Source organism: Orycteropus afer, unplaced genomic scaffold (assembly GCF_000298275.1).
Source record: "Orycteropus afer afer isolate SDZICR_OR568_19922 unplaced genomic scaffold, OryAfe1.0 scaffold00132, whole genome shotgun sequence".
Classification (NCBI taxonomy): domain Eukaryota; kingdom Metazoa; phylum Chordata; class Mammalia; order Tubulidentata; family Orycteropodidae; genus Orycteropus; species Orycteropus afer.
This window is the reverse complement of record NW_006921719.1, coordinates 4,801,045-4,827,274: the sequence shown is the minus strand read 5'-3', so window position 1 is coordinate 4,827,274 and position 26,230 is coordinate 4,801,045. Positions and strand designations below refer to the sequence as shown.

The window sequence follows — 26,230 nt, the reverse complement described above, 5'->3', positions numbered from 1 at the left end:
AAAAAGGTATCATTTGAACAGTTTTATCAGGAAAGGCCCTAAGTTCAATGAAATAGTGCAGACTGTGGATTGTTTGAAAGTATTCTGCCTACAGGTGAGACTGGTTCTGAGGGCACACAAACATAGTTTGAATGATCCATTCAGAACTCATTGTGCATCTATCTGAACACAAATTTCATGCTTACCCATTTTTGTTTTATGCAACAGGCTCAGTTTTCCCACATTGGTGCTTCTCTTCATGCTAGAACTGCTTATGTCTACAGAGTCCCTGAAGAAGCGAAAATCTTTTTTTTAGTATTAAACATAGCATATGGAATTCTTCCTCAGCTTTTGGCCTATCGTTGTATCTATAAACCAGAGTTCTTCATAAAAACAAAGACAGATGAAAAAGTTGAATAAAAACATTGCTTTATGTTCTTTCTTTCTAAGTTACTAAACTTTTGTTATATTGGTTCTGATATTTTGTCCCATTTTACTCCTTTCCCATATGTGTACACTTAATTCCTGCTCTGCACTGTATGTGTGAGCTATAATATGGTATTGTGCAGGTAAATTTTTTGTCCTATTCTGAAGGAGAACTGAAGTTGTTGAGAAACAGTATCTTAAAAGAAATATATTCTAACTTATTTGTAAATAAGCCTGATCATCTGTCTCACTGTTTGTACACAGTAAATAACTGTTAGTGTGAAATATTACAATTTAGCTCCCACATTAATAAGCATGAAGATGAAATTATTCACAAGTGACTGGGTCTATGCATATTTAAAAATTCAAAGTAGCAAATGCAGACTGGAGAAGTTTTGCATATAAGTTACATATGCTTCATTGTCAACTTTAATCAATATGAAAGGCAGATTAGTTTTAAATGTTCTTTGAAAAATGTTTTCCCAAGGAAAGTATATTATTTACTGTTTTGAAAACTGCTTTTACTAAATTATTTTTGTGAACTTAAATAGCTGAAGAAGGATCAATAATCTTACCATTACCCTTAATGAGTTCTTATTTTATTGGTGATAATACTTTTATTGTATTTCTGTGTGTATTTTTAATAAAATTATTTTGGGCCTTTTATGAAGACAAATTTTATTACATTTGAAACATTCTGTATATATTTTTTAATGACAAGTTTTATAGTCTTTATTAGACTTATTTAAAAAATCTGTCAGTTATATTTTCCAATTCAAATGTTATTTAGGTTCTTATGTTTTAAGTATGAACAATGGTGAGGTCTTCTGATGAATTTTAATTAATATTCAAAATTCGAGAATTTTTTTTTAAAAGGAAAAAAGGAACTGGACTGACATCCCTATCTTTTTTTTTTTCAGTCAACTTTTCATATTCAGAATTATGTATGAATGTAATAGAGACAATCATATTGCTAAATAAGCAAAACAAGCCAAAATAGAGCCATTACCTTAATGTGTCATAGAGTAGAAAGTAGCTTGGTGCTTTCATTCTCTCAGCTACCTTCAGTAACATTCATCATCATCATCAATGACCCTCAAAGTTTAGGGCTTCTCATATTTTCTCTGCATGTTATTTATTAGCTCTTCACCAAGATAAGAAAATGGGATACACAATCAATGCATGGATAATGTTAAGTATGAATCTAGGGTTCACTGAGCTGATAGAGATTATTTTAATGTGTAAGCAAATCACACTGCCATTTACCCCCAGTATTTTCAAATAACCTAAAACCCAGAGTGTTTAAAAGAAAAAAAAGTAGAAGAAAACCCTCACCTGCACTTGATTCTATTTGTCAACTTGCTGTTAACAACTTTTGCTTTAATATATGAATTACATTAATACCTCACATTATTACATATATGAAGCCAAATTACACTAACTTGGTTGCTCACAATCTCAAATCTTACTCTCAGTACACATTCCAATAAATTTATTCTGTAAAAACAATACATTTTTTTGATTTTGATTTTTTTTTTACAGTAAACTTTCAACTACAAACCTCGAATACGCGAAAGATGTTCCAAGGACAAGCATAACAGGATTGATAAAACCCAAACTGACTAAATGTGTTCTCACAATTAAGTTGGCATAAAAATAAATAAAATTCTCTATTATCACAATAGCAACAATAATGTACACATAATAATGGTTTGTGGAATGAACAGTAACTATTCTAACTCTAGGTCCAAAAGAAAACAGTTCCTTTTAAAAATTTATATTTAAAAGTCAATGCTTTGTTGGTTTCCCATAGGGCTGCTGCTGATTCCAGCTTTAAAATGTAAAGTACCCACCTTGAGTTATTAGCTCAAATTGTATTGGCATTGGGAAAAAATAAATCACTGCCTTTATTTTGGAGTAACACAAAGACTCACTAACTTCACATACAGAAACTGAGTTTGTGTACGTAACAACATGAGTTTTGAGAAGTATAAGCTCTCAACTAGCTATTTCTAATACAGAATAGATATTTTACAATATGGTTAAACTTTACACATACATGGCCTCAAAACTGAAGGACAATTTTAATTTCATCTTCAATATACCACCATTATGCATCTAGAAATTAATTCCTGGGTTGGTTCTGTCAAAGAGAGGAAATCCCATCCTTAAGCACTGAGTGATGATTTAAAAAATGCTAATTTATACTGAACTGTTTGGTGATGGTGGGGTAAAGGCAGGAGAATGATGAGCATAACTGCCTTAATAAAAGGATCCTAGACATGTATAAATCTGTGCAAAAATCTTCATTATCTTTAGTGGTTAAGGGCAACTTCATGCAACCAAGTAACATTAAATTAAATCAGTAACCTTAAAAAAGGCTAAAATGTCTTTTTTTTCTAAACACAACAGAGAGGAATGTGAATAATGTACATACAAACTGGTGTCTGTCAATGACAACAATGACTATGTGTTGGTTCGTATCAAATCCAAGAATATTAGACAACCAAACGTATAACTTTCTTGTGGTTTCTCTTAATATGCAGCATTCTCTGTGGTAGTTAGGTCTGTAAAAAAAAAAAAAAAAAAGAGAAAGGAAACAAACCTTTAGATGACTCAGGATACTGACAATGAGAGCTATCTACATCTAACCAGTATATAACTGGATTTTTTGAGATTTAAAGCTGCTGTGTATAACTAACATTACTTAGCAAGAAGAGCTTCTGAAGTTTTGCCTCATATCTAAAGCAAAATCCACTGCCACCAAGTTGATGCTGACTCATAACAACTCTCAACTCTATAGGACAGAGTAGAACTGCCCTATGGTGTTTCCAAGGCTATAAATCTTTACAAAAGCAGACTGCCAAGTTTCTCCCTCAGAGCAGCTGGTAGGTTTGAACTGCCAACCTTCTGGTTAGCAGCTGAATGCTTTAACCATACAATTAGTGTATTTTTAGTATTCCATTAAAAGAGTAAAGGCTGTTCTACTGTCTAGCAGAACATAGACTGTAGCAGTATGTACTCTGTACAGCTCTGCGTGGGGATTAATAAAGTCAGTGAAGAAACTGAGGTCATCCATCTTTGGGCGAGTATGGTGTCAGAAAGAATGGTAAACTGCATCAAAATTTAAAAAGCACTTAAAGAGTGTATTCAAATTATTCTGTATAACACTTCAATTAAATTAGTTGTGACACCTGACTCAAAAAAATACACAAGAGTTAACAAAATCAAGATGTACAAAATCTCTGATTTCTTGCTTTTGAATAAACTAAAAGAATGAAAGCAGACCAAATTTCTTTTAAAATTTATATGGCATTCCCATGAAAAAGGTAAAACAAAATATTTCTGTCTCATAAAAGAATTATGTTTTAATTTGGGTTCCACTTCAAATTGTGTCAGGTTACATTTCCCCAAAGGGATGCTATTTTTGTTTTTTTCATTATTAACCCAAATATATTAACCCCCCCCTAGTAATGCTCTCAGGGGATGAGTGAACAAGGGAACTCAGATTCCCTTGTATTTGTTCTAAAGACAGTCTGCTTCAGCTCTTTACTAAGTGCACTGAACTTAGTTTTGAAAGCACATGTGTGCATTCAGGGTGTGTTTTCACTTAGGCAGCCAACACCTACATGTTACTGGAAATAATACTATATGTAAACAACTGCAGGACCTTCAAAGGAGAAAAAGTGACCAAATTTACCATCTCAAGATGGCAGAAATATATTTCTCTCTATCTACGAGAATGAGGAAGCAAATTAAAAAAAAGAAAAAAATCACATTTAAAACCTGTGATTTTGCAAAATAGATTGTCTGTTGACTCCTAATTATTAATAGATAAAAGCACTAGATATATAAGAATATACTCACAGATATTATGGAGGACATACCCATTAAAACAATGAAAAATTGTCAGTAACTTTTATCAATGTCTTATTACTCATATTATTGTAAAAGTAAATTCTGTTTACATTGGTAGAAAATTTACATTAACTACTACCCAATCCATAAGGAAGAATATTTTCAAACAGATGGTCCCATAGCAGCTTCAGAGTATTATTAATGTTTCAAACAAAGTGAAGGTGGCACCAGAATGCAAACACAATTTTAAGAACATGCTTTTGTTTCTAAACAAGACAGTGTGCCAAACAGGCATTTGTAAAAGTAAATTATAAAATCGGAGCACATTTTGGTTTCCTTTTTTCCTGTACATCTTATATCTTAACCATTCTATTTGCACCTATATATAGAAAACTTCTATCTTGTTAATTCATGATATTGTATGTTCTGGGCATGGTGCTGTTTGCCAGACCTGAAGTGCCCTCTGAGTAAACAGCAGTTGCGATGCTCTGTGCCATGCCACCCTATGTTGGATAATGGCTAACTAATTCAATTAGATTCGCTTTTAAGGGACATTGAAATGCTGAGATACCCAAAAGGCAATGAGAAGATAGGAGGCAGTAAAAGTCACAAGGATTTTTTTCCCTGAACACCATCTTATACTTGAAAAGAATGACAACAGTAAAATAATGGCTATTCAGACTTGGAATTTGGCGTTTTCTGAAAATAGACAAATGTGAGCCTATTACTTCAAGGAAAACAACTGGTAGTTATTGTTGCCATTTATAAAAATGGAGCTTTAAAGTAAAAATCTGAAGTTTGGAAAACTTGAATTCTGTAAGATTGATTGACAGCTTCCTTATACTTTCGTGATGAGATAGGTGGTAACATTAACAAATATGATTTTAAAAAAATACACATTTGAAATGAGTCAACCATGGAAGACCTGAGTAACTCTGAGCCAATGTTTTCCAAATGACCAATACATTATAACAAATCATGCATGGGTCAAAGAGCTGAATTATTCTGTTTCAGATAGATTAGTTGATTTTAATGTAACACATTATGAAAAATCACATGTCACACTGCAATTCATCTTTAAGAAACTACCACTTAAAGAACTGGTATAATATCAAAGAAGAAGATCCACAATTATCTGAAAAAGAATAATATTGTATCTTCATTTTCTAACTGAATTTCTATGTAAGGCTAGGTATATACTTTAAAATAACATACTGTAAAAGACTGAATGCATAAGCAGATGGGAGAATCCAGCTGTCTTCTATTAAACCAGACATTAAGGAGATTTGCAAAAATGTAAAAACAATGTCATGCTTTTTAAAATGCAGTTATTTTTCATAACTGTAATTTATGTTAAATAATAGGCTTATTGTTTTAAAATGAATTATTACTTTCAGAAGGAGCTCTGGTTGCATAGTGCCTAAGGCACTTGACTGCTAACCAGAAGGCTGGTAGTTCAAACCCACCAGCCATTCAGAAGAAAGGTTGGGCAATCTACTTCCATAGTGATACTGTCTCAGCAACCCAAAGAGGGGTCGCTATGAGTTGGGTCTGACTCAACGGCATGTAACAACAACAACAACAACAACAACAACATTACTTTCAAAATTTGTTTTCATTTCTAATTGATAGCTCTCACCTACATAAACAAAAGCTTTTTGGAACCCTCAATAATTTTCAAGAATATAAAGAGATACCAAAATCAAAAAGTTTGATGAATAAATGACAGGAACTGGTGAGATGAGGCTGGAAAGAGAAACTGGAACCAGATATAATGAAGATCATTATATGATGGAATAAGGAACTTGGATTTGATACAGAGAGAAATGGGGAGGCATAAGGAGGCAGACTACAGGCTCAGGCTCAGAGTCAGAAGAATAAAGGAATGAATACTGGTTAGTGGTTATAGTGAATACTGTAGCTGTTCTCTCAACGTTTATTCTATCTTCCACCCTCCATCCTCCTGGCTCAACTGTATGATAGCCGTATGATTTGGGGACTTGACTTCACCTCCAGGGGTGAGTCGAACCTGACTGATCTAGGCCTCCCTTGTACCTTCCTTGTCTCTCTCTTGATATTAGGGATGGGTAGCCTTCTGACATGAAGTAATAATTTCTGCTTCCTGGTATTCATATCTTTGTGTATTCTCCTTCCTTTCAATGTGGGTTGGACCAAGTGACTTGGTTCTAATAAACAAGATGAGGCAAAACTAATGGGATATGACTTCAAAGATTAGGTTACAAAAGACTGATTTCCATATTGCTAGGACTTTCTCTCTCACTTGATACTCTTGCTTCTCTGAAGATGCCAGGTGCCATGTTGTGAGCTGCCTTATGAAAAGATCCATGTAGCAAAAAACTATGAGAGGGGCTGTAGCCAACAGCTGGTGAGAAACTTGAGGCCCTCAAGGAGAAAAAACCAAAAGGAACTAAATCCTGCCAACAACTACTTGAGTTAGCTTGGAATATGAGCTACCCCTAGGTGAGCATTAGGATAATTTGAACTCCTCCTGACACCTTGACTGCAGTTTTGTGAAACACTCAGAGTCAGAGGACACAGCTAAGTTGCATCTACTTGAATACCTGACCCACAGAAACTGTACGATAATAAACACTATAGTAAGCCACCAAGTTCTGGGGTAATCTGCTATGTGGCAATAAATAACACAGCAGATCTAAACCTGTCAGTGTGTCATATGGTGGTGGCTTTCTGTGATGCTGGATGCTATGCCACCAGTACTTCAAATACCAACACGATCACCATGGTGGGAAGGTTTCAGGGGATTTCCAGACTACGACATACTAGGAAGAAGGAAGAGGCGGTTTGCTTCTGAAAAAACAGGCCACTTTATGAATAGCAGCGAAACACTGTTTAAAATAATGCTGGAAGACAAGCTCCTCAGGTTGGAAGGCACTCAAAATATGTTGGGGAACAGCTGCGTCCTCATAGTAGAGGTGACCTTAATCATGTGGATGGAGTAAAGCTTTTGGGACCTTCATCTGCTGATGTGGCACAATCGAAAATGAGAAGAAACAGCTGCAAACATCCATTAATAATTGGAACATGGAATGTACTAAGTATGAATCTAGTAAAATCAGTAGCTGTCTAAAACAAAATCGAATGCATAAAGATTGACATCTTAGGCAATGTTGTTGTTAGGTGCTGCTGAGTTGGTTCTGACTCATAGTGACCCCAAGTACAACAGAACAAAACACTGCCCAGTCCTACACCATCCTCGCAATCCTTGCTATACCTGAGCCCATGGTTGCAGCCACTGTGTCAACTCATCTGATTGAAGGTCCCCTTTTTTGATGACCCTCTACTTTACCAAGCATGATACCCTTCTCCAGGGATTGGTCCCTTCTGACAACATGACCAAAGTAGGTGAGATGAAGTCTGGCCATTCTCACTTCCAAGAAGCATTCCAGCTGCACTTCTTCCAAGATGGATTTGTTCGTTCTTCTGGCAGTCCATGATATTTCCAGTATTCTTCATCAACACCACAATTCAAAGGCATCAACTCTTCTTTGGTCCTCCTTATTCATTGTCTAGCTTTCACATGCATGTGAGGTGACTGAAAAAACCATGGCTTGGGTTAGGCATACCTTAGTCTTCAAAGTGGCATCTCAACGCTTAAAAAAGGTCTTTTGTGGCTATTCATAGTTTTCAGTGGACAGCTTTGTCAGAAGTGGATGTCCCTATTCTTCTTCCCAGTCTGTCTTCATCCAGAAGCTCTACTGAAACCTGTCCACCATGGGTGATCCTGCTGGTGGCATAGCCTCCAGCCTCACAGCAACATGCAAAGCCACCACCATATATATGACAGATTGGCAGACGAGTGGTGGATTCTAGGCATTAGTGAGCTGAAATGGATCGGTATTGACCATTTTGAATTGAAAATCATATGGTCTACTATGCTGGGAATGACAAATTAAAGAGGGATGGTGTCACATTCATAGTCAACAACATTTTCAAGATCTATCCCGAAGTACAATGCTGCTGTCTGACAGGATAATATCCATATACCTACAAGGAAGACCAGTCAATGCAACTATTATTCAAATTTATGCACGAACCATGATGCCAAAGATTAAGAAACTGAAGATTTTTACTAACTTCTATAGTCTGAAATTGACCAAATATGCAATCAAGATGCACTGATAGTTACTAGTGACTGGAATGTAAAAGTTGGAAACAAAGGAAAAGTATTGGCAGTTGGAAAACATGGCTGTGATGATAAAAATGATGCTGGAGACTGTATGACAGAATTTTGCAAGACCAACAACTTATTAGTGGCAAATACCTTTTTTCAACAACATTAATATAGCCCCCTACAGATGAAATACATAGGGATCAAATAAACTACATCTGTGGAAAAAGATGATGGAGAAGCTCAATATAATCAGTCACAACAAGGCCAGGGGTCAACTGCTCAATGCAAGTTTAACATGAAGGAGAAGAAACTTAAAACAAATGCATGAGAGCCAAAATATGACTTTGGGTATAATATCCCATCTGAATTTAGAGACCATCTGAAGAACAGATTTGATGCATTTAACATCAATGACCAAAGACAAGACGAGTTGTGTGATGACATCAACAGGATCACACATGAAGAAGGCAAATGGTCATTGAAAAGATAGGAAAAGGAAGAGAGGACCAAAATGGATGTCAGAAGAGACTCTGAAACTTGTCCTTGAATGGAGTGGAAAAAAAAAAACTTGCTGCCCTTGAGCTGATTCCAACTTACAGTGACCCCCACTGGATTTCTGAGGCGGTAAATCTTTACAGAAGTAGACTGCTCCATCTTCCTTCTGTGGGGCACCTGGTGGGTTTGAACCACTAACTTTCTGGTTAGCAGTCAAATGCCTTAGGCACGGTGCCACCAGAGTACCTGCATGGAGAGAAGCTCAAGGAAACAGAAGAAATGATGAAGTAAAAGATCTGCACAGAAGATTTCAAAGGGCAGCTCAAGAAAAAGTATTATAATGCAATGTGCAAAGAGCTGGAGTTAGAAAATCCAAAGGGAAGAACACACTTGGCATTTCTCAAACTGAAAGAACTGAAGAAATAATTCATGCCTCGAATTGCAATACTGAAGGATTCTGTGGGCTGAATACTGAAGGATGTAGGAAGCATTAAAAGAAGATGGAAAGAATAAACAGTCACTGTACCAAAAAAGAATTGGTCAACAACATTCAACCATCTCAGGAGGTAGCATATGATCAAAAACTGATGGTATTGAAGGAAGACGTCCAAGCTAGCACTGAAGGCTGGTGAAAAACAAGAACAGGAATTGATGGAATACCCACTGAAATGTTTCAAGAAATGGATGCAATGCTGGAAGTGCTCACTCATTTATGCCAAGAAAATTTGGAAGAGTTACCTGGCCAACCCACTGGAAGAGATCTATATTTGTGCTCATTCCAAAGAAAGGTGATCCAACAGAATGCAGAAATTACTGAACAATATTAATATCGCACAAATAAAATTTTGGTGAAAATAATTAAAAAATAGTTGCAGAAATATACTGACAGTGAAATTCAAACTTGATTCAGAAAAGGACATGGAACAAGGGCTATCATTGTTGATGCCAGATGGATCCTGGCTAAAAGCAAAGAATATAAAAAAATGTTTACCTATGTTTTATTCACTATGCAAAGACATTTGACTGTGTGGACCATAACAAATTATGGATAACATTGAGAAAAATGGGAATTCCAGAACACTTAACTGAGCTTATGCCACCACTCGTCTGTCAGTTTGTCATATTGTGGTGGCTTGAATGTTGCTATGAGGCTGGAGGCTATGCCACCGGTACTTCAAATACCAGCAGGGTCACCCATGGTGGACAGGTTTCAGCGGCGCTTCCAGACTAAGACAGACTTGGAAGAAGGAAGGGGCCATCGCTTCTCAAAGAGCTTATGTGGAACTTGTAAATTGACCAAGAGGCGGTAGTTCAAAGAGAGTAAGGGGATACTGCATGGTTTAAAATCAGGAAAGATGTGAGTCAGGGTTGTACCCTTTCACCATACTTATTCAATCTGTATGGTAAGCAAATAATCTGAGAAACTAGACTATATGAAGAAAAATATGTTATCAAGTTAAAGTAAGACTCATTAACAACCTACGATATGCAGATGACACAACCTGGTTTGCTGAAAGTGAAGAAGACTTGAAGCACTTACTGATGAAGATCAAAGAATACAGCCTTCACTATGGATTACATCTCAACATGAGTAAAACAAAAATCCTCATAACTGGACCAATAGCATTATCACAATAAATGGAGAAAAGATTAATGTTGTCAAGGATTTCATTTTACTTGTATCCACAATCAACATCCATGGAAACAGCAGTCAGGAAATAAAACAATGTATTTCACTGGGCAAATGTGCTTCAAAAAACCTCTTTAAAATGTTAAAAAGCAAAGATATCACTTTGAAGACTAAGGTGTGCCTAACCCAAGCCACAGTATTTTCGACAGCCTCATATGCATTTAAGAGCTGGACAATGAAAAAGGAAGACCACAGAAAAATTGATGCATTTGAACTGTGGTGTTGGCAAAGAATACTGAATATACCATAGACTTCCAGAAAAATGAATAAATTTGTCTTAGAAGAAGTACAGCTGGAATGCTCCTTAGAAGTGAGAATGGCCAGACTTCGTCTCTCATACTTTGGTCATGTTATCAGAAAAGACCAGTCCCTGGAGAAGAATATCATGCCAGCAAAAAAGGAGAAGACCCTTAATGTGATGGACTGACACAGTGGTTGCAACAATGGGCTCAAGCATACCAAGTGGTGTGCGGATAGCACAAGATTGGGCAATGTTTCATTCTATTGCACGGAGGGTTGCTCTGAGTCAAAACTGACTCAACAGCACCTAATGATAGCAAGAAACCAGTCAGTGCATGGTGTCCTCCTAGCCACTAAGAGTAGAAGCTTCCACATTTCCATCCGGAGGAATCAAGGGGAGCTCCAATATTGTGGATAAGAGATCCTGCTCCTTGCCCTCTCATGCTTCCATTGGCAAGAGTGAGCAAGAAGTCAGAGAGCCTCTGGGAGTAAGGAGAAGCCTCCAGAACTATGTGGATTCTATTTGGGAATGTCTTCTCTCCTTCCCCTAGTATGGTGAAATGAGTTTCTTTATGTGACCTTTTGCCTTGGTTCTCTAGAAAAACAGCTAAACAGCTTCAGAGATTTTTTTCACTTAAGCCCTGAAGTTACCTTTACCCTAGTTTCTACCCTAAAGGGTTTGTTACTTTTGTAGGTTGATTACCATTTCCTGGGTAAGCTGTAAACAACGTGGTTTCGATAGTTTGTCCAGTCCTGGGATGCAGCCTGCCCTGTGACTGGTATGCAGCTTGTAGGGATTGGTCAATAGACTATGCAAATGAGGTGAATTATAGCCTACTATGAAAAAGAAGGGTCTGTGGCCTACTGAGAGAGACCTGGTCAGTATGCTGCTCTGACAGGAATGCCATGCCTTGAACTTGACAATGAGTTTATATATAAGCAGCCAACCCCAGAGAGGTTTCTGGAGAAATAAAGCAGCAGGAAGAGAAGCAGGAAGCAGTAGCAGAAGGAAGAAAGCAGAGCGGACACAAGGAACCTCATAAAAGAGCTCTAACGTGGGTCAAGGGTTTCAACACTGAAGAAAGCAACAGGCCAGAAGGGGATCAGTGGCAGGGCCAGCAGTGACAGATGGCAGGGCTAGGAGAAGCCTGTCCTGAGGCAGCTGAGAGGAGGCCTGCACAGTTAAGAGGAACTGAGAGCTCTGATGCACTGAAGAAGCTAGACTTTGCCTACATGCTTCCTGATCCTGATCCCAATCCTGAGTTGTACCCTGTTACCTCCTTAATAAAGTACTTAAAATACTTAACTGTGAGTATGGTCTGTGAGTTGTATGTGGCTATTGCAATGGACTATCAAACCCAGAGGAGAAGTAGAGAGTGCTGTGAATCCAGAAGAGAAGTACAACATGCTGTGGGAGGGGTGGCTGGTGTCAAAATTGGTAAAAAAGTTGGAGAGTGGAGGTATGTCTGACCTCCACATCATGGGAATCAGCTTTGTGCTCATGGTGATTCTCATTATCCCCCATGAAGTTAGACAGGTTTGGACACTACTACTAATCCCATTTTGCACCTACCAATATTAATAACCTTACCACTGCCATCTGCCTTGAGATCATCAGACTCTTTATCCATATGCATTTTATCCTTGCTTACTTCAGATCCACACTACAGATTCCACAGCATCTCACCTCCAGTCAGCTTTGTACATCTCCTATTATGACTTCATCTCCTACCTAACCCTCAACTGTGCAATCCCTGCCAATGGGTCCCCTAAAAATCATAGTCAATCATTAACAAATCTCCTACATTCTCAACTAGAATTTCTAAGAGATTCCACTCACCAATGTGTTCTAACTGAAAGCTGGTCTTCCCCTGAGGATAGTGCATCTTCCCCTATAATCCTCTCAAGTAGTAACTCTTTTCTCTTCCACAGACCTTATGCCACTGGCCTTAGAGGTAGGGAAGGTGTCCTTCTCACTCTTCACTACTACTGTTAGACTGTTCTCTTCCCCTGGGTCTTCCCATCCAAAACAAAACCCCTAGCTTTGAATCTTAATACCGTAAGACATTACTTTCTCTTTACTGCGATCATCTACAAACTCCCTGAATCATTTCCCCCTATTCCTCCAAGATTACAGCACTGGTTCACCGTCACTAGAAATCACAATCTGATTCCAATATCCATGTAGACTGTCTTTAAACACTGTGGCCACTCAGTACTTTGACCTCCTCTTCTCCAAAGATCTTGTCCTCCACTCTAACTCAGTCACTAATTCCCATGGTTGTTTCTTAGACAAGTGATTCTCAACCACTGGGAGTACTTACAAATGTGTGGGTGCATTTTAAGAACTTGGGGATTCTACTGGCATTTAATAGACAGGGGCCAAAGTTACTAAATGTCCTGTGATGTGCTGAACAGTACTCATATAATGGAGAATTGTCACTCAAAATACCAACAGCACCCACACTGTCATCAGCAGCTACTGCAACCCTTCTATAACCCAACCTGAACATGTCATTCTTCTATCATCAGCTATCTTTTCAGCTTACTCTGTATCTTACTCCATAATTCTTTGATTCTATCCCTTCCTCATTCCCCTTCTAACATATTCTGCATTCATTCCACAGTCCACCATTATAAATACTCCCTTGCAGATACCTTCCTCAACTGACTTGCTTCTAAACTCTTACTACACTCTCTGCGCAAAACCTTCAATTCTAGTTAAATTCAGTTCTCTGCCCTCTCTGTAGTGGTATAATTGAGTATGTCCAGAGAAAAACACACACTCATCCTGACTGCTTTCCTTTTAAATTCATGACAACTAAACTCGAGTAAGCCCTTACCTGCCTGGCAATTTAACTTCATTTCACAAGTCCATTCGCTCTCTTATTCTTCCTAAATGATATTTTAAATCTTTTTCCCTCCCCTAAAACTTTCAACAGTTCTTATTCCTACTCTCAAATATTAACCTTGCTTCCTAAGAAAACAGAAGCAAACAACTTTTATAAGCTCTCACTGTAACTACCCACTTATCTTATAACCAGATCCAAAAACTTTGCCTTCTCTTCTGTTTTAATGGATGAAAAGGCCAACTCCTTTGCTGTATACTAGAGCCTATGCTTTCTTGCCTTCTGAGGGATATTGGTTCAAGGATTCTTTCTTACATTGTCATTTTGTGCCTCTCGGATCATTCCCACAGGCATACATGCTGTAATTTCTACCAATAAGAAGAAAAAGAAGAAAAAGCCTTTTTGACTTTTATTCGTCATGACTATTAAGTATTTGAAAAAAAGTATGAGATTATGTTACTGGCCCTGTCAGCTATTAGGATTCATTATAGAGCTACTATTATGAAGAAAGTGTGCTACTGACCAAAGAAACAGAACAAAGGACCCAGAAAGAGACCCATGCATACATCACAGAAGGCACTGTGGAACAGAGAGCAATGGAGGTGCTATTCAATAAATGGTGTTGGGTCAAATGGTTATTCTATGGGGAAAAATGCAATGGGATCCTATCTTATATCATACATGAGAATAAATTCCAAATGGATTATTCACAAAAATGTTAAAAATGAAACTGAAAAAATTTAAAAGGAAATACCTTTCTGACCTTGAGATAGGGATGATGATGTTGCTAGGGGCTATCAACTCAATTCTGACTCATGTGACACCGTGTGACAGAGTAGAACTGCCCCATAGGGTTTTTCCAGGCTGTAATCTTTACAGGAGCAGACTGCCAGGCCGTTCTCTCACGGAAATGCTAACAAGTTCAAACTGACAACCTTTCAGTTAGCAGCTGAGGGCTTAACCTCATGCTACCAGGGATCATCTGAGATAGAGATAAATTTCTTAAACAAGATAGAAAAATTCTAACCATAAAAAGGAAAGTATGATACAGTGACTACCATAACGTTTAAGACTTCTATTCACCAAAATGTGTCATAAAGAAAATGGACAAGCCAAAAACTTGGATATTTGCAATAAGTATGACTACCCACATTAGAGGGAGCTCTAGTAGCATAGTGCCTAAGTCACTTGACTGCTAACTAGAAGGCTGCCAGTTCAAACCCACCAGCCACTCCTCGGAAGGAAGGTTGGGAAATCTACTTCTGTAGTGATACTGCCTCGGAAACCCAAGGCGGGGTCGCTATGAGTTGAGTCCGACTCGACGGCACATAACAACAACAACAGCATCCACATTAGGTAGAATCCAGAATGTGTAAAGAACTCTTACAAGTCAGTAAGCGGGAGAGGAAGCCCAATAGGAAGATGGCCGAAAACTAAAAATCACTGCATAGAAGAAACACAGACGGTCAATAAACATATAAAATAAGCTCAACTTCACTTTTGATCACAGAAATGCAAATTCAAATGATAATGAAATACCATTTTACACCTACTGCATTGGCAAGTGGATCACAGAACTCTTATACACTGGTGGTGGGAGTATAAATTAATTTTACTTTGGAAAATAATTTAGCATTATTGTATAAAGTTGAAAATCATAAACTCATGAGTCAGTATTTCCAGTCCTAGTTACATACCCTAAAGAAATACATGTGCATGTGCACTAGGAGACATGCATGAGAAGTTCACAACAGTTAATAACTGCAAAAAGCTGGAAACAACCCAAATACCCACCAAGAGGAAACTAGGTAAACAAACCGTGATATACTTACTCATCAAATTGAATATAACAGTTAAAAATAAATTAATTACTGTTACACATGGCGTAATCCTGCAAGCATAAACCAAACAAAACCCAAATCACTGCCATCAAGTTTATTCTGACTCATAACAACCCTATAGGACAGAGTAGAACTACCCCATATGGTTTCCAGAGCTGTAAATCTTTACGGAAGCAGACTTTCTCATCTTTCTCCCACAGAGAGGTTGGTGAGTTTGAACTGCTGGACTTTTGAGTAGCGGCTGAATGCTTTAACCATTGCACCACTGAAGTCCCTCTTGTAAGCATACAAAAACCAACTCACTGTCATCAAGTTGATTCGACTCATAGCGATCTCTCCTTGGGTTTCTGAGGCGGTATCTCTACAGGAGTAGTTTGCCCCATCTTCCTTCTGAGGGCCTTCTGGTTAGCAGTCAAATGCCTTAGGCACTACACCACCAGAGCTCCTCTTAGAAACATGTTGTCGTTGTTATGTGCCATTGAGTCGGACCCGACTCACAGAGACCCCTCCTTGGATTTCCGAGGCAGTATCACTATGGAAGTAGATTGCCTCATCTTCCTTCTGGTGGAGTGGCTGCTGGGTTTGAACCACCAACCCTCTGGTTAGCAGTCAAATGCTTAGGCACTATACCACCAGAGCGTCTCTTAGAAGTGTTAGTAAATATGGTTAGTAAATATTACCATTTTTAAAAAATCTCCAAAACAGCAAAATTAAACAATATATTTTTTAGGTAGATACGTACCTGTTAAGTATGTCTAACATTTAAAAAATGAAAGAAAAAATAAATATAATATTCAAGACAGTGGTCATCTCGATGGGAAGAAGATGGGATGAGGAAGAACATGTAAATAGACAGAAGTTATTGTTATTTTCTAGTATTTGGACTGAGTGGTTGGCTCATTGCAATTAATTGTAGTATTATGCTTTATAACTTACATAAATATACTCTTTCGTATGTAACAAATTATTACTAAAGACAGGTTAAAAATAAAAAGGATCTCAGGCTCTTACTGGATCTTAGTTTTTGCTCTTCCTAGCTGTGAGACCCTAGGCAAATCAAGTCAATTCCTCAGCTGAAAAATGGAAACAATACCTGGACCTACCTCCCAAAGACTGTGTGAATATTAAGTAAGATAATGCATGTACAGTATTCAGCACAGTATGTGACACAGTAAAATGTTAGCCTCTACTATTCTGCTGCTGTTACTACTACTAGTAGCTAGTACTATATTCTATGGTGCTTTCAAGTGTTCAAATACAAATGGTTGTGTTGGCAGTCAGAAACATGAATCTAGAGTGCAGGAGAGATACAAAGTGGGAAGTTATTAGTAGTATATAATAATTGCAGAAGCATGGCATTCATTAGCACAAAGGATGTTTCAAGATCTGTTCTGAAGTATAATGCTGTCAGTGACAGGATAATATCATGCCTACAAGGAAGACCAGTTAATATGACTATTATTCAAATCTATGCACCAACCACCAAAACCAAAGATGAGGAAATTGAGGATTTTTACCAGCTTCTGCAGTCTGAAACTGATTGAACATGCAATCAGGATGTGTTATCACTGGTGACTGGAATGCAAAAGTTGGAAACAAAGAAGAATCACCAGTAGTTTGAAAATTTGACCTTGGTGACAGAATGATGCTGGAAATCACATGACAGAATTTAGCAAGACTAGTGACTTACTCACTGCAAATACCTTTTTTCAACAACACAAATGGTGGCTATACACATGGACTTTGCCAGATGGAATACACAGGAATCAGACTGACTACATCTGTGGCAAGAGGAGATGGAAAAGCTCAATATCTTCAGCCAAAACCAGGCCAGGAGCTAATTGTGGAACAGACAATCAACTGTTCATATGCAAGTTCAACTTGAAGTTAAAGATAATTAAAACAAGTCCACGAGAGCCAAAATATGATCTTGAATATATCCCTCCTGAATTTAGAGACTATCTAAAGAATAAATTTGATGCATTGGACACCAATGACCAAAAACCAGAAGAACTGTGGGATGACATCAAGAACATCATCCATGAAGAAAGCAAGAGGTCACTAAAAAGATGAGAAAAGAAGAAAAGACAAAAATGGATGACAGAAGAGACTCTGAAACTTGCCATTAAGTGGAGAGTAGGTGAAGCAAATGGAAGAACTGACAAGATACAAGAGCTGAACAGGAGATTTCAAAGAGCAGCTCGAGCAGACAAAGCCAATTACTATAATGAAATGTGCAAAGTCCTGGAGTTAGAAAACCAAAAGGGAAGAAAATGCTTGGCATTTCTCAAGCTGAAAGACAGGAAAAAACTTAAGCCTCAAGTTGCAACAGTGAAAGATTCTATGGGCAAAATACTGAATGATGCAGGAAGCATCAAAAGAAGATGGACGGAATACACAGAGTCACTGTACCAAAAAGAACGTAGATCTTCATCCATTTTAGGAGGTGCCGTATGATCAAGAACCAATGGTACTGAAGGAAGAAGTCAAAGATGCACTGAAGGAACTGGTGAAGACCCAGGCTCCAGGAATTGATGGAATACCCATTGAGATGTTTCAACGAACGATGCCCTACTGGAGGCACTCACTTGGCTATGCCAAGAGATTTGGAAAACAGCTACCTGACCAACTGACTGGAAGAGATCCATATTTGCACCCATTCCAAGGAAAGGTGATCCCACAGAATGTGGAAATTATCAGACAACATCATTAATATTGCACGCAAGTAAGATGTTACTGAAGGTAATTAAAAAACGGTTGCAGCAGTATACTGAGAGAGAACTTCCAGAGGTACAAGCTGAATTCAGAAGAAGATGTGGAACAAGGGATATCACTGCTGCTGTCAGATGGATGTTGGCTCAAGGCAAAGAATACCAGAAAGATGTTTACTTGTGTTTTATTGACATTTGATTGTGTGGATCATAACAAAAGGTATTTGATTGTGTTGATCATAACAAATTGTGGATGACATTGAGAAGAATGGGAATTCCAGAACACTTGATTGTGGTCATGAGGAACCTGCACATTGACCAGGAGGCTGTTGTTCGAACAGAACAAGGAGACACTGTATGGTTTAAAATTAAGAAGGGAGTGTGTCAAGGTTGTATCCTTTCACCATACTTATTCAATCTTTATGCCAAGCAAATAATCTGAGAAGGTGGACTATATGAAGAAGAATGTGGCATCAAGATCGGAGGAAGAATCATTAACAACCTGTGATATGATGACAACACAACTTTGCTTGCTGGAAGTGAGGATGACTTGAGGCACTTACTGATGAAGATTGAAAAATACAGTCTGCAGTATGGATTACATCTCACTATAAAGAAAACAAAAATCCTCACAACTGGACCTATAAGCAGCATCACGATAAATGGAGAAAAGATTGAGTTGTCAAAGACTTCACATTGCTTGGTTCTACAATTGATCCCAATGGAAGCAGCAGTCAGGACATCAGACGACCTATAGCACTGGGCAAGTTGGCTGCAAGGGACCTCTTTCAAATGCTGAGGAGCAAGGATGTCTCCTTGAGTAGTAAGGTGCACCTGACACAAGCCATGATATTTTCAATCACCTCGTATGTGTGTGAGGGCTGGACAATGAATAAGGAAGACCAAAGAAGAATTGATGCTTTTGAGTTGTGGTGCTGGCAAAGAATGCTGAAAATACCATGGACTGGTAAAAGAACTAACCAATCTGTCCTGGAGGAAGTAGAGATGGAATGCTCCTTGGAAGCGAGAATGGCCAGACTTCGTCTCACCTACTTTGGTCATATTGTCAGAAGCGACCATTCCGTGAAGAAGGATGCCAACTAAAGAGGGGAAGGCCCTCAATGAGATGAAATGACACAGTGGCTGCAACGATGGGTTCAAGAATCATGGAGCTGGCGAGGGACCAGGCAGTGTTTTGTTCTACTGTGCATAGGGTCGCTATGAGTCAGAAATGACTTGACAGCATCTAACAACAACAACAATAGTTGAAACCATGTGAGTGGATAAGATGGACACAGGATAAGCTTCAGAGTGCGAGCAGAAGAGTACCAAGACAGACTGAAGAATCAAACCAAAACTCACTGCTGTCGAGTCAGATCTGACTCATAGCGACCCCTCCTTGGGTTTCCGAGGCGGTGTCACTACAGAAGTAGATTAGATTGCCCAACCTTCCTTCCAAAGAGTGGCTGGTGGGTTTGAACCACCAGCCTTCTGGCTAGCAGTCAGATGCCTTAAGCACTACACTACCAGAGCTCCTGACTGAGTAACAGGTACTCTGAAAAGAGACTGAGAAGAAAGAGAGAGAAAAAGAAGAGAGTGGTGGCTTGGAGGCAAAGGTAGGAGGAGTAAGTAGTTAATAGCATTAAACGCTGCAGAGGTCAGGTAAAATAAGACCAAAGGAGACAATGGCTTTAGCAATGAGAGGATAACTGGGGGCCTTTATAAGTGCTGTTCAAAGAAGAAATAAACATGCAATGAATTAAGGCTAATAGGATATAGGAACTGGAGACTGGGAGAAAAGAGAACTCTTTCAAAACTTTTTAAAGTACTTTGGAAGGGAAAAGGAAAAAACAGGAGAACATATGGTTAAAGGGAGGTACCTTTAAGATTCAGGAATATCTAACACTGCTTATAGGCAGAGGAGAAAGAACCAGTACAAAAGAAGATGAAAGTATAAAAGAATAGTATTTTGGACCCTGTCCATAGAAAGGTGTAGATCTGTGCTTCTAACATTTTAATGTGCATTTGAATTGCCAAGGGGTTGAGCTAATGCAGATTTTGATTCAGTAGGTCTGAGGTTGGGTTTGAGATTCTACATTTCTCACAAGCTCCCAGGTGATGTTGATGTTACTTGTCCACAGGCTATATACTCTTAGTATATAGTAAGAACACCTCTTCCTCTATCACAGAAAGTACAACTAGAAATAAGTTTGGTAGTAAAGAAGAGAGATGCTATAGGAGTTTTTGCTATACGCATATTGAAGCTATCTTGAATGAAGGTAGCAGGTAGGATAGAAATAAAGTCAAGTGAGCCAGGTTCTCAAGGACTCAGTGGATATTGGCCAAGTATACATCCCTGGAGGGCTGCAGGCAAAGATAATGATAAACACCAAACCAAAGGTCCATTCTGACTCATAGCGCCCCACACTGTTTCCACAGAATCAGACTGTCTCATATTTCTTTGGCAGAGCTGCTAATGGGTTTGAACCACCAGCCTTTTGATTAGTAGTCAAATGCGTTAACCACTACACTACCATAGCTCCTTAGGGTAATGACAGAGAACTATTTATTGGAAGAGAGATTAAGAGAAGACAGGCTGGAAAGAGAGTAAGGCTAAGTTGGGTATGAGGAATAAGAGAAGATTGCAATCATAATAGTTAGGGAATGATTATGGATAATGAGGATGAAGGAGGAGAGAGTTGAGAGGTACCAATTTATCAGCTGGCAGACTGATAATGAACTAAGTAGAAACCAGACTTAACAGAAGAGTAATGGTAAGACATTTCATAGGTACAATAAGTTGCTGGTTTAAAGTTTTAAGGTAGTATTTCTTACATTATTTTTTAAAATTTTTATTTTGATTTGGGTGAAAGTCTACAGAGCAAATTCATTTACATTTATTTTTAAGAAATTTTACTTTGGTGAAATACACAGTAACAAACCATTTTGACCATTTTTGTGTTACAATTCAGTGATATTAACTACATTCACCATGTTGTGCAAATTCACTACTATGCACTTTCAAATTTCTTCATCCCTTAACAAAACCTGTATTATTTAAGCAAAACATTGTTTTTTTTTTTTTGTGATTTGGGTGAAAGTTTACAGAGCAAATTCACTTTCCATACAGCAGCTCACATACACTTTATCTCATGACATTGACTATAATTTCCCACAATGCAACAGCTCCCCTCCTACTTCTTCCCCATAGTTACCTCTTCCCTGTGTCCTTCTCTCCCATGCACTCCTACCCCCTGAGCTATCTCCCTGTGCATACACAGCCCTTCTATTCTCCCATGATTGTTCTCTCCAAGGAGTATATCTACCTAGTGTAAAAGTTCACCTCATATGCCTGTCTTTGTTTTGGCTGGAAGCCACAGGAGTGGGTTCAATTCCAGATCTGAAGGACAGCTAGGGGCCAGAGTCTCAGTGGTTCCACCAGGCTCTATCAGACCAGCAAACCTGGTCTCCCCGACTCCTTTTGTTTAAGTGATTTTGAGTCTCGTTCCACATTGTTCTCCCACTCTATCCAGGATCTTCTAAATAGATTCCCCTCCGAGCAGTTGACAGTGGTAGCCAGGCACCATCTAGTTCTGGTCTCATAGTTGTACAGGCTGAGGATTGCATGGTGTACCAGTTGCTTGGACTAACTCTTTCCATGAATGTTTGGTTTTCTTTGTTCTTCTTTGCTCTGGACAGGGAGAGACCCATTGTTGCATCTAGATGGCTAAGCAGTTCATTCTTCTTTTCCTTTCCCACTTGCCAAAAGTAACCACTAATGAACTTTTCCTATTCTGGGTATTTCAGATAAGTGGGATCATATAATATTTGTCCTTTTGCATTTGACTTATTTTGCTCAGCATAATGTTTTCAAGGTTCATCTACATTGCAGCATGTATAAGAACTTCATTTCTCTTTATGGCCAAGTAGTAATCCACTGCACATATATACCACATTTTATTTATCCATTCATCTGATGGATACTAGGGTTGTTTCTACTTTTTGGCTAATGTGAACAATGTTGCAATGAACACTGGTAGACAAGAATCTGTTTTTGAATCCTGGTGTGTACCTAGGAGTACAATTGCTGGGGCATGAAGTTCTATGTATAACTTTTTGCATCACCAAACTATTTACTATAGCAGTTGCATCATTCTACAATCCCACAAGCAGTACATGAGGGTTTCAATTTCTCTACATCCTTGGAGGTGGCATTTCTTTTCTTTTTCTTTTTTTTTAAATTTTTACTATGATCTGGGTGAAAGTTTACAGAACAAATTAATTTTCCATATAGCAGTACACAAACATTTTGTTTCATAACAATTATTGCAATTCCCCACAATACAATATCTCTCTTCCCACTTCCTCCATGTACTTCTTCCCTATGTCCTTCTTTCCTAAGCATTCCTGGACACCAAGCTATCTCCCTGTGCAAACACTGCTTTTCTGTTCTCCCACAATTGATTACTCTAAGGAGTATATCTATCTGATGGAAATGTTCAACCTATATGCCCGTCTATTGTTTGGCTGGAACCCACAGGAGTAAATTCAGTTCCAGACCTGAAAGGTAACTAGGGGCCATAGTCCTGGGGATCTGACCAGGCTCTATTACAGCAGTAAACTTGGTCGTTTTTTTTTTTTTTTAAATTGTGATTGGGGTGAAAATTTACAGAGCAAATTCACATTCCATACAACAGTTCACATACACTTTGTCTCATTACATTGACTAAAATTTACCACAATGCAACAGCTCCCCTCCCACTTCCTCCCTATAGTTACCGCTTCCCTGTGTCCACCCTCCATGCACTCCTGCCCCCTGAGCTGTCTCCCTGTGCATAAACAGCCATTCTTTCTCCCATGATTGTTCTCTCCAAGGAGTGTATCTAGCTCAGGTAAATGTTCAATTCATATGCCTGTCTTTTATGTGGCTGGAAGCCACAGGTGTGGGTTCAATTCCAGACCTGAAGGGCAGCTAGGGGCCATAGTCTCAATGGTTCCACCAGGCTCTATCAGACCAGCAAACCTAGTCCCCTCTCCACCCATTTTTTTTTTCCCAAATGATTTTGAGTTTTTTTCCACATTGTTCTCCCTCTCTATCCAGGATCTCCTACACAGATCCCCCTCCGAGTGGTTGACAGTGGTAGCCAGGCATCATCTAGCTTTTCTGGTCTCACAGTCATATAGGCTGCACATTATACAGTGCAACAGTTGCTAGGACTAATTATTTCCATGAATCTTTGGTTTTCTTCATTCTTCCTTCCTTTGGATGAGGAGAGACCCATTGTTGCATTTAGATGGCTGTTTGCAAGCTTTTAAAGATCCCAGTTGCTACTTGCCGAAGTAGGAGGTGGAACAATGAATGTTTTGTGTAGTATGTTATGCCCATTGACCTTGATATCCCCTGCGACTATAGTCATGAGCCCACCAGTTCAACTACTCGTCCCTCTGGGTAGCTGGCTGTGACTACAACCTTGTCCCTTGTCAGCTCTACTATACACCTGAAATTCTTACAAATCATACAAATATAGGACCACTGTCTGCCAACCCTATATACGGTCTTGGGTACACTCCCGGCTTCACAGACATACCTAACAGTTCAGCCTGTCCACCCATCTATCCACTCGTATACCCATGTTTGCTTTCACTGACAATGCAGTACTGTATGTGCAAAAGAGTTCATCTTTGTTGTCTGTACCTCTCATGTACCTCCTCTTTGTCTTCCTCCTCCTCAATGCCACCATGTTGATCACTCACATTTGGTACACTGCCCTTCTCTTCACCCAAATCAATACTTATTTCTACCTATCTAACGGTGTTCCCTACCCTACTCTCCCACCCCTGGTAACCAACAAAGAAAACTTCCTTCCATAGATAATCCTTTCCTTGACTTTTTTAAGAATGGACTAATACAATATCTGTCCTTGTGTGATTGTCTTATTTCATTCAGCATAATGTCCTCCAAATTTATCCATGTTATGCGGTATTTTGCAGATTCTAGGTTATTCTTTAGGGTTTCATAGCATGTATGTACCATAATTTGGTTCTCCATTCCTCAGCTGATGGACACCTAGGTTGTTTCCATCTTTTGGCTATTGTAAATAGTGCTGTGATGAACATGTGTATGCATATGTCTGTTCTTGTCATGGCTCTCACTTCTTTAGGATATATACCTAGTAATGGAATGGCTGGATCAAATGGTATTTCTAATTCCAATTTTTGAAGAAATCGCCATACTGCTTTCCACAGTGGTTGTACCATTTTACAGTCCTACCAGCAATATACAAGAGTCCCAATCTCTCCACATCCTCACCAGCATTTGTTATTACTGTCTTGTTGAACTTTGCTACCAGTGCTGCAGCAAGATGGTAACTCATTTTTGTTTTGATTTGCATCTCTCTAATGGCTAATGATTGTGAGCATTTCTTCATATATTTGTTGGCCGTCTGAATATCGTCCTTGGTGAAGTCTATTCAGGTCTTCTGCCTATTTTTTAATTGGATTATTTGTCTTTTTGTTATTGAGTTATTAGAGTTGTCTTTAAATTCTAGAGATAAGTCCTTTGTCAGAATGTCATTGCCAAATATTTTTTCCCAATCTGCAGGTTGTCTTTTGACTCTTTTGGAGAAGTCTTTGGAAGCACATAAAAATTTCATTTTTAGAAGGTCCCATTCATCTAGTTTCTCTTCTGCATTTTGGATTATGCTTGACAGTCTTTTTATGCCATATATTAGGGCCCCTAAATTTGCCCCTAGTTTTTCCTTGAGGAACTCTATAGGTATACGTTTCACACTGAAGTCTTTGATCCATCTGAAGTTAGTTTTTGTGTATGGTGTGAGGTACAGATCTTGTTTCATTTTTCTGCAAATGGATCTCCAGTTTTCCCAGCACCATTTATTAAACAAATATTCTCTTCCCCATTTAATGGATTTCAGCCCTTTGTCAAAGATCAGCTGATCACAGGTCGATAGATCTATTTCTGGGTTCTCAATTCTATTCCATTGGTCTAAGTGTCTGTCATTGCGCCAATACCAGGCAGCAGTTTTGACTACTGTGGCTGTATAGCAGGTTTTGAGATCCGGCAATGTGAGACCTTTGTTCTTCTTCTTCAATAGTGCTTTGCTTATTTGAGGTCTATTTCCTTTCCATATAAAGCTAGTGATTGGTATTTTCATACCCTTAGAAAATGTTGATGTGATCTGGATAGGATTGCATTGATACAGATTGCTTTGGGTAGAAATGACATTTTCACAATGTTCAATCTTCCTATCCATGAGCATGGGATGTTCTTCCATTTATGAAGATCTCTTATGGTTTCTTGAAATAGTTTTTTATAGTTTTCTTTGTAGAGGTCTTTTGTGTCCCTGGTAAGATTTATTCCCAAGTATTTTTTTTTTTTTTTTGGTAGCTACTATAAACGGTATCAATTTCCTATTTCTTTTTCAGCAATCTCTTTACTGGTGTAGAGGAATTCAACTGATTTTTGGACACTGATCTTATATCCCACCACGATGCTAAATCTTTCAATTAGTTCCAGTAGATTTTTGATGGAGTCTCTTGGGTTTTCTAGGTATAGGATCATATCATCAGCAAATAGGGATAGTTTAACTTCTTCCTTGCCAATTTAGATTCCTTTGATTTCCCTTTCTTGCCTTATGGCCCTGGCTAGGACTTCCAGCACAATGTTGATGAGAAGTGGTGATAGAGGGCATCCTTGTCTGGTTCCTGTTCCCAAGAGGAATGGTTTCAGTCTCTCCATTGAGTATAATGTTACCTGTTGGTTTTGCATAGATGCCTTTTATTATATTGAGGAATGTCCCTTCTATTCCTATTTTGCTGAGAGTTTTGATCAGGAATGAGTGTTGGATTTTATCAAACGCCTTCTCTGCATTAATTGATATGATCATGTGGTTCTTCTCCTTTGTTTTATTTATGTGGTGGATGATTGTTTTTCTAATGTTGAACCACATACCTGATATGAACCCCACTTG

The 26,230-nt window shown here is 38.5% G+C and overlaps 2 protein-coding genes across 2 annotated transcripts in view; one reads left to right on the top strand and one right to left on the bottom strand.

Moving 5' to 3' along the window:
• TM6SF1 (transmembrane 6 superfamily member 1) overlaps positions 1–399 on the top strand; it is a 33,396-nt gene extending 32,997 nt beyond the window's left edge. The window contains exon 10 of the mRNA XM_007945105.2: positions 208–399. Within this exon, the coding sequence (XP_007943296.1) occupies positions 208–399 (192 nt within the window). The remainder of the gene's footprint in view (positions 1–207) is intronic.
• A 13,629-nt stretch (positions 400–14,028) lies between these two features.
• Positions 14,029–26,230, bottom strand: part of HDGFL3 (HDGF like 3) — an 86,884-nt gene continuing 74,682 nt past the window's right edge. Inside the window, exon 6 of the mRNA XM_042781553.1 lies at positions 14,029–14,058. Within this exon, the coding sequence (XP_042637487.1) occupies positions 14,029–14,058 (30 nt within the window). The remainder of the gene's footprint in view (positions 14,059–26,230) is intronic.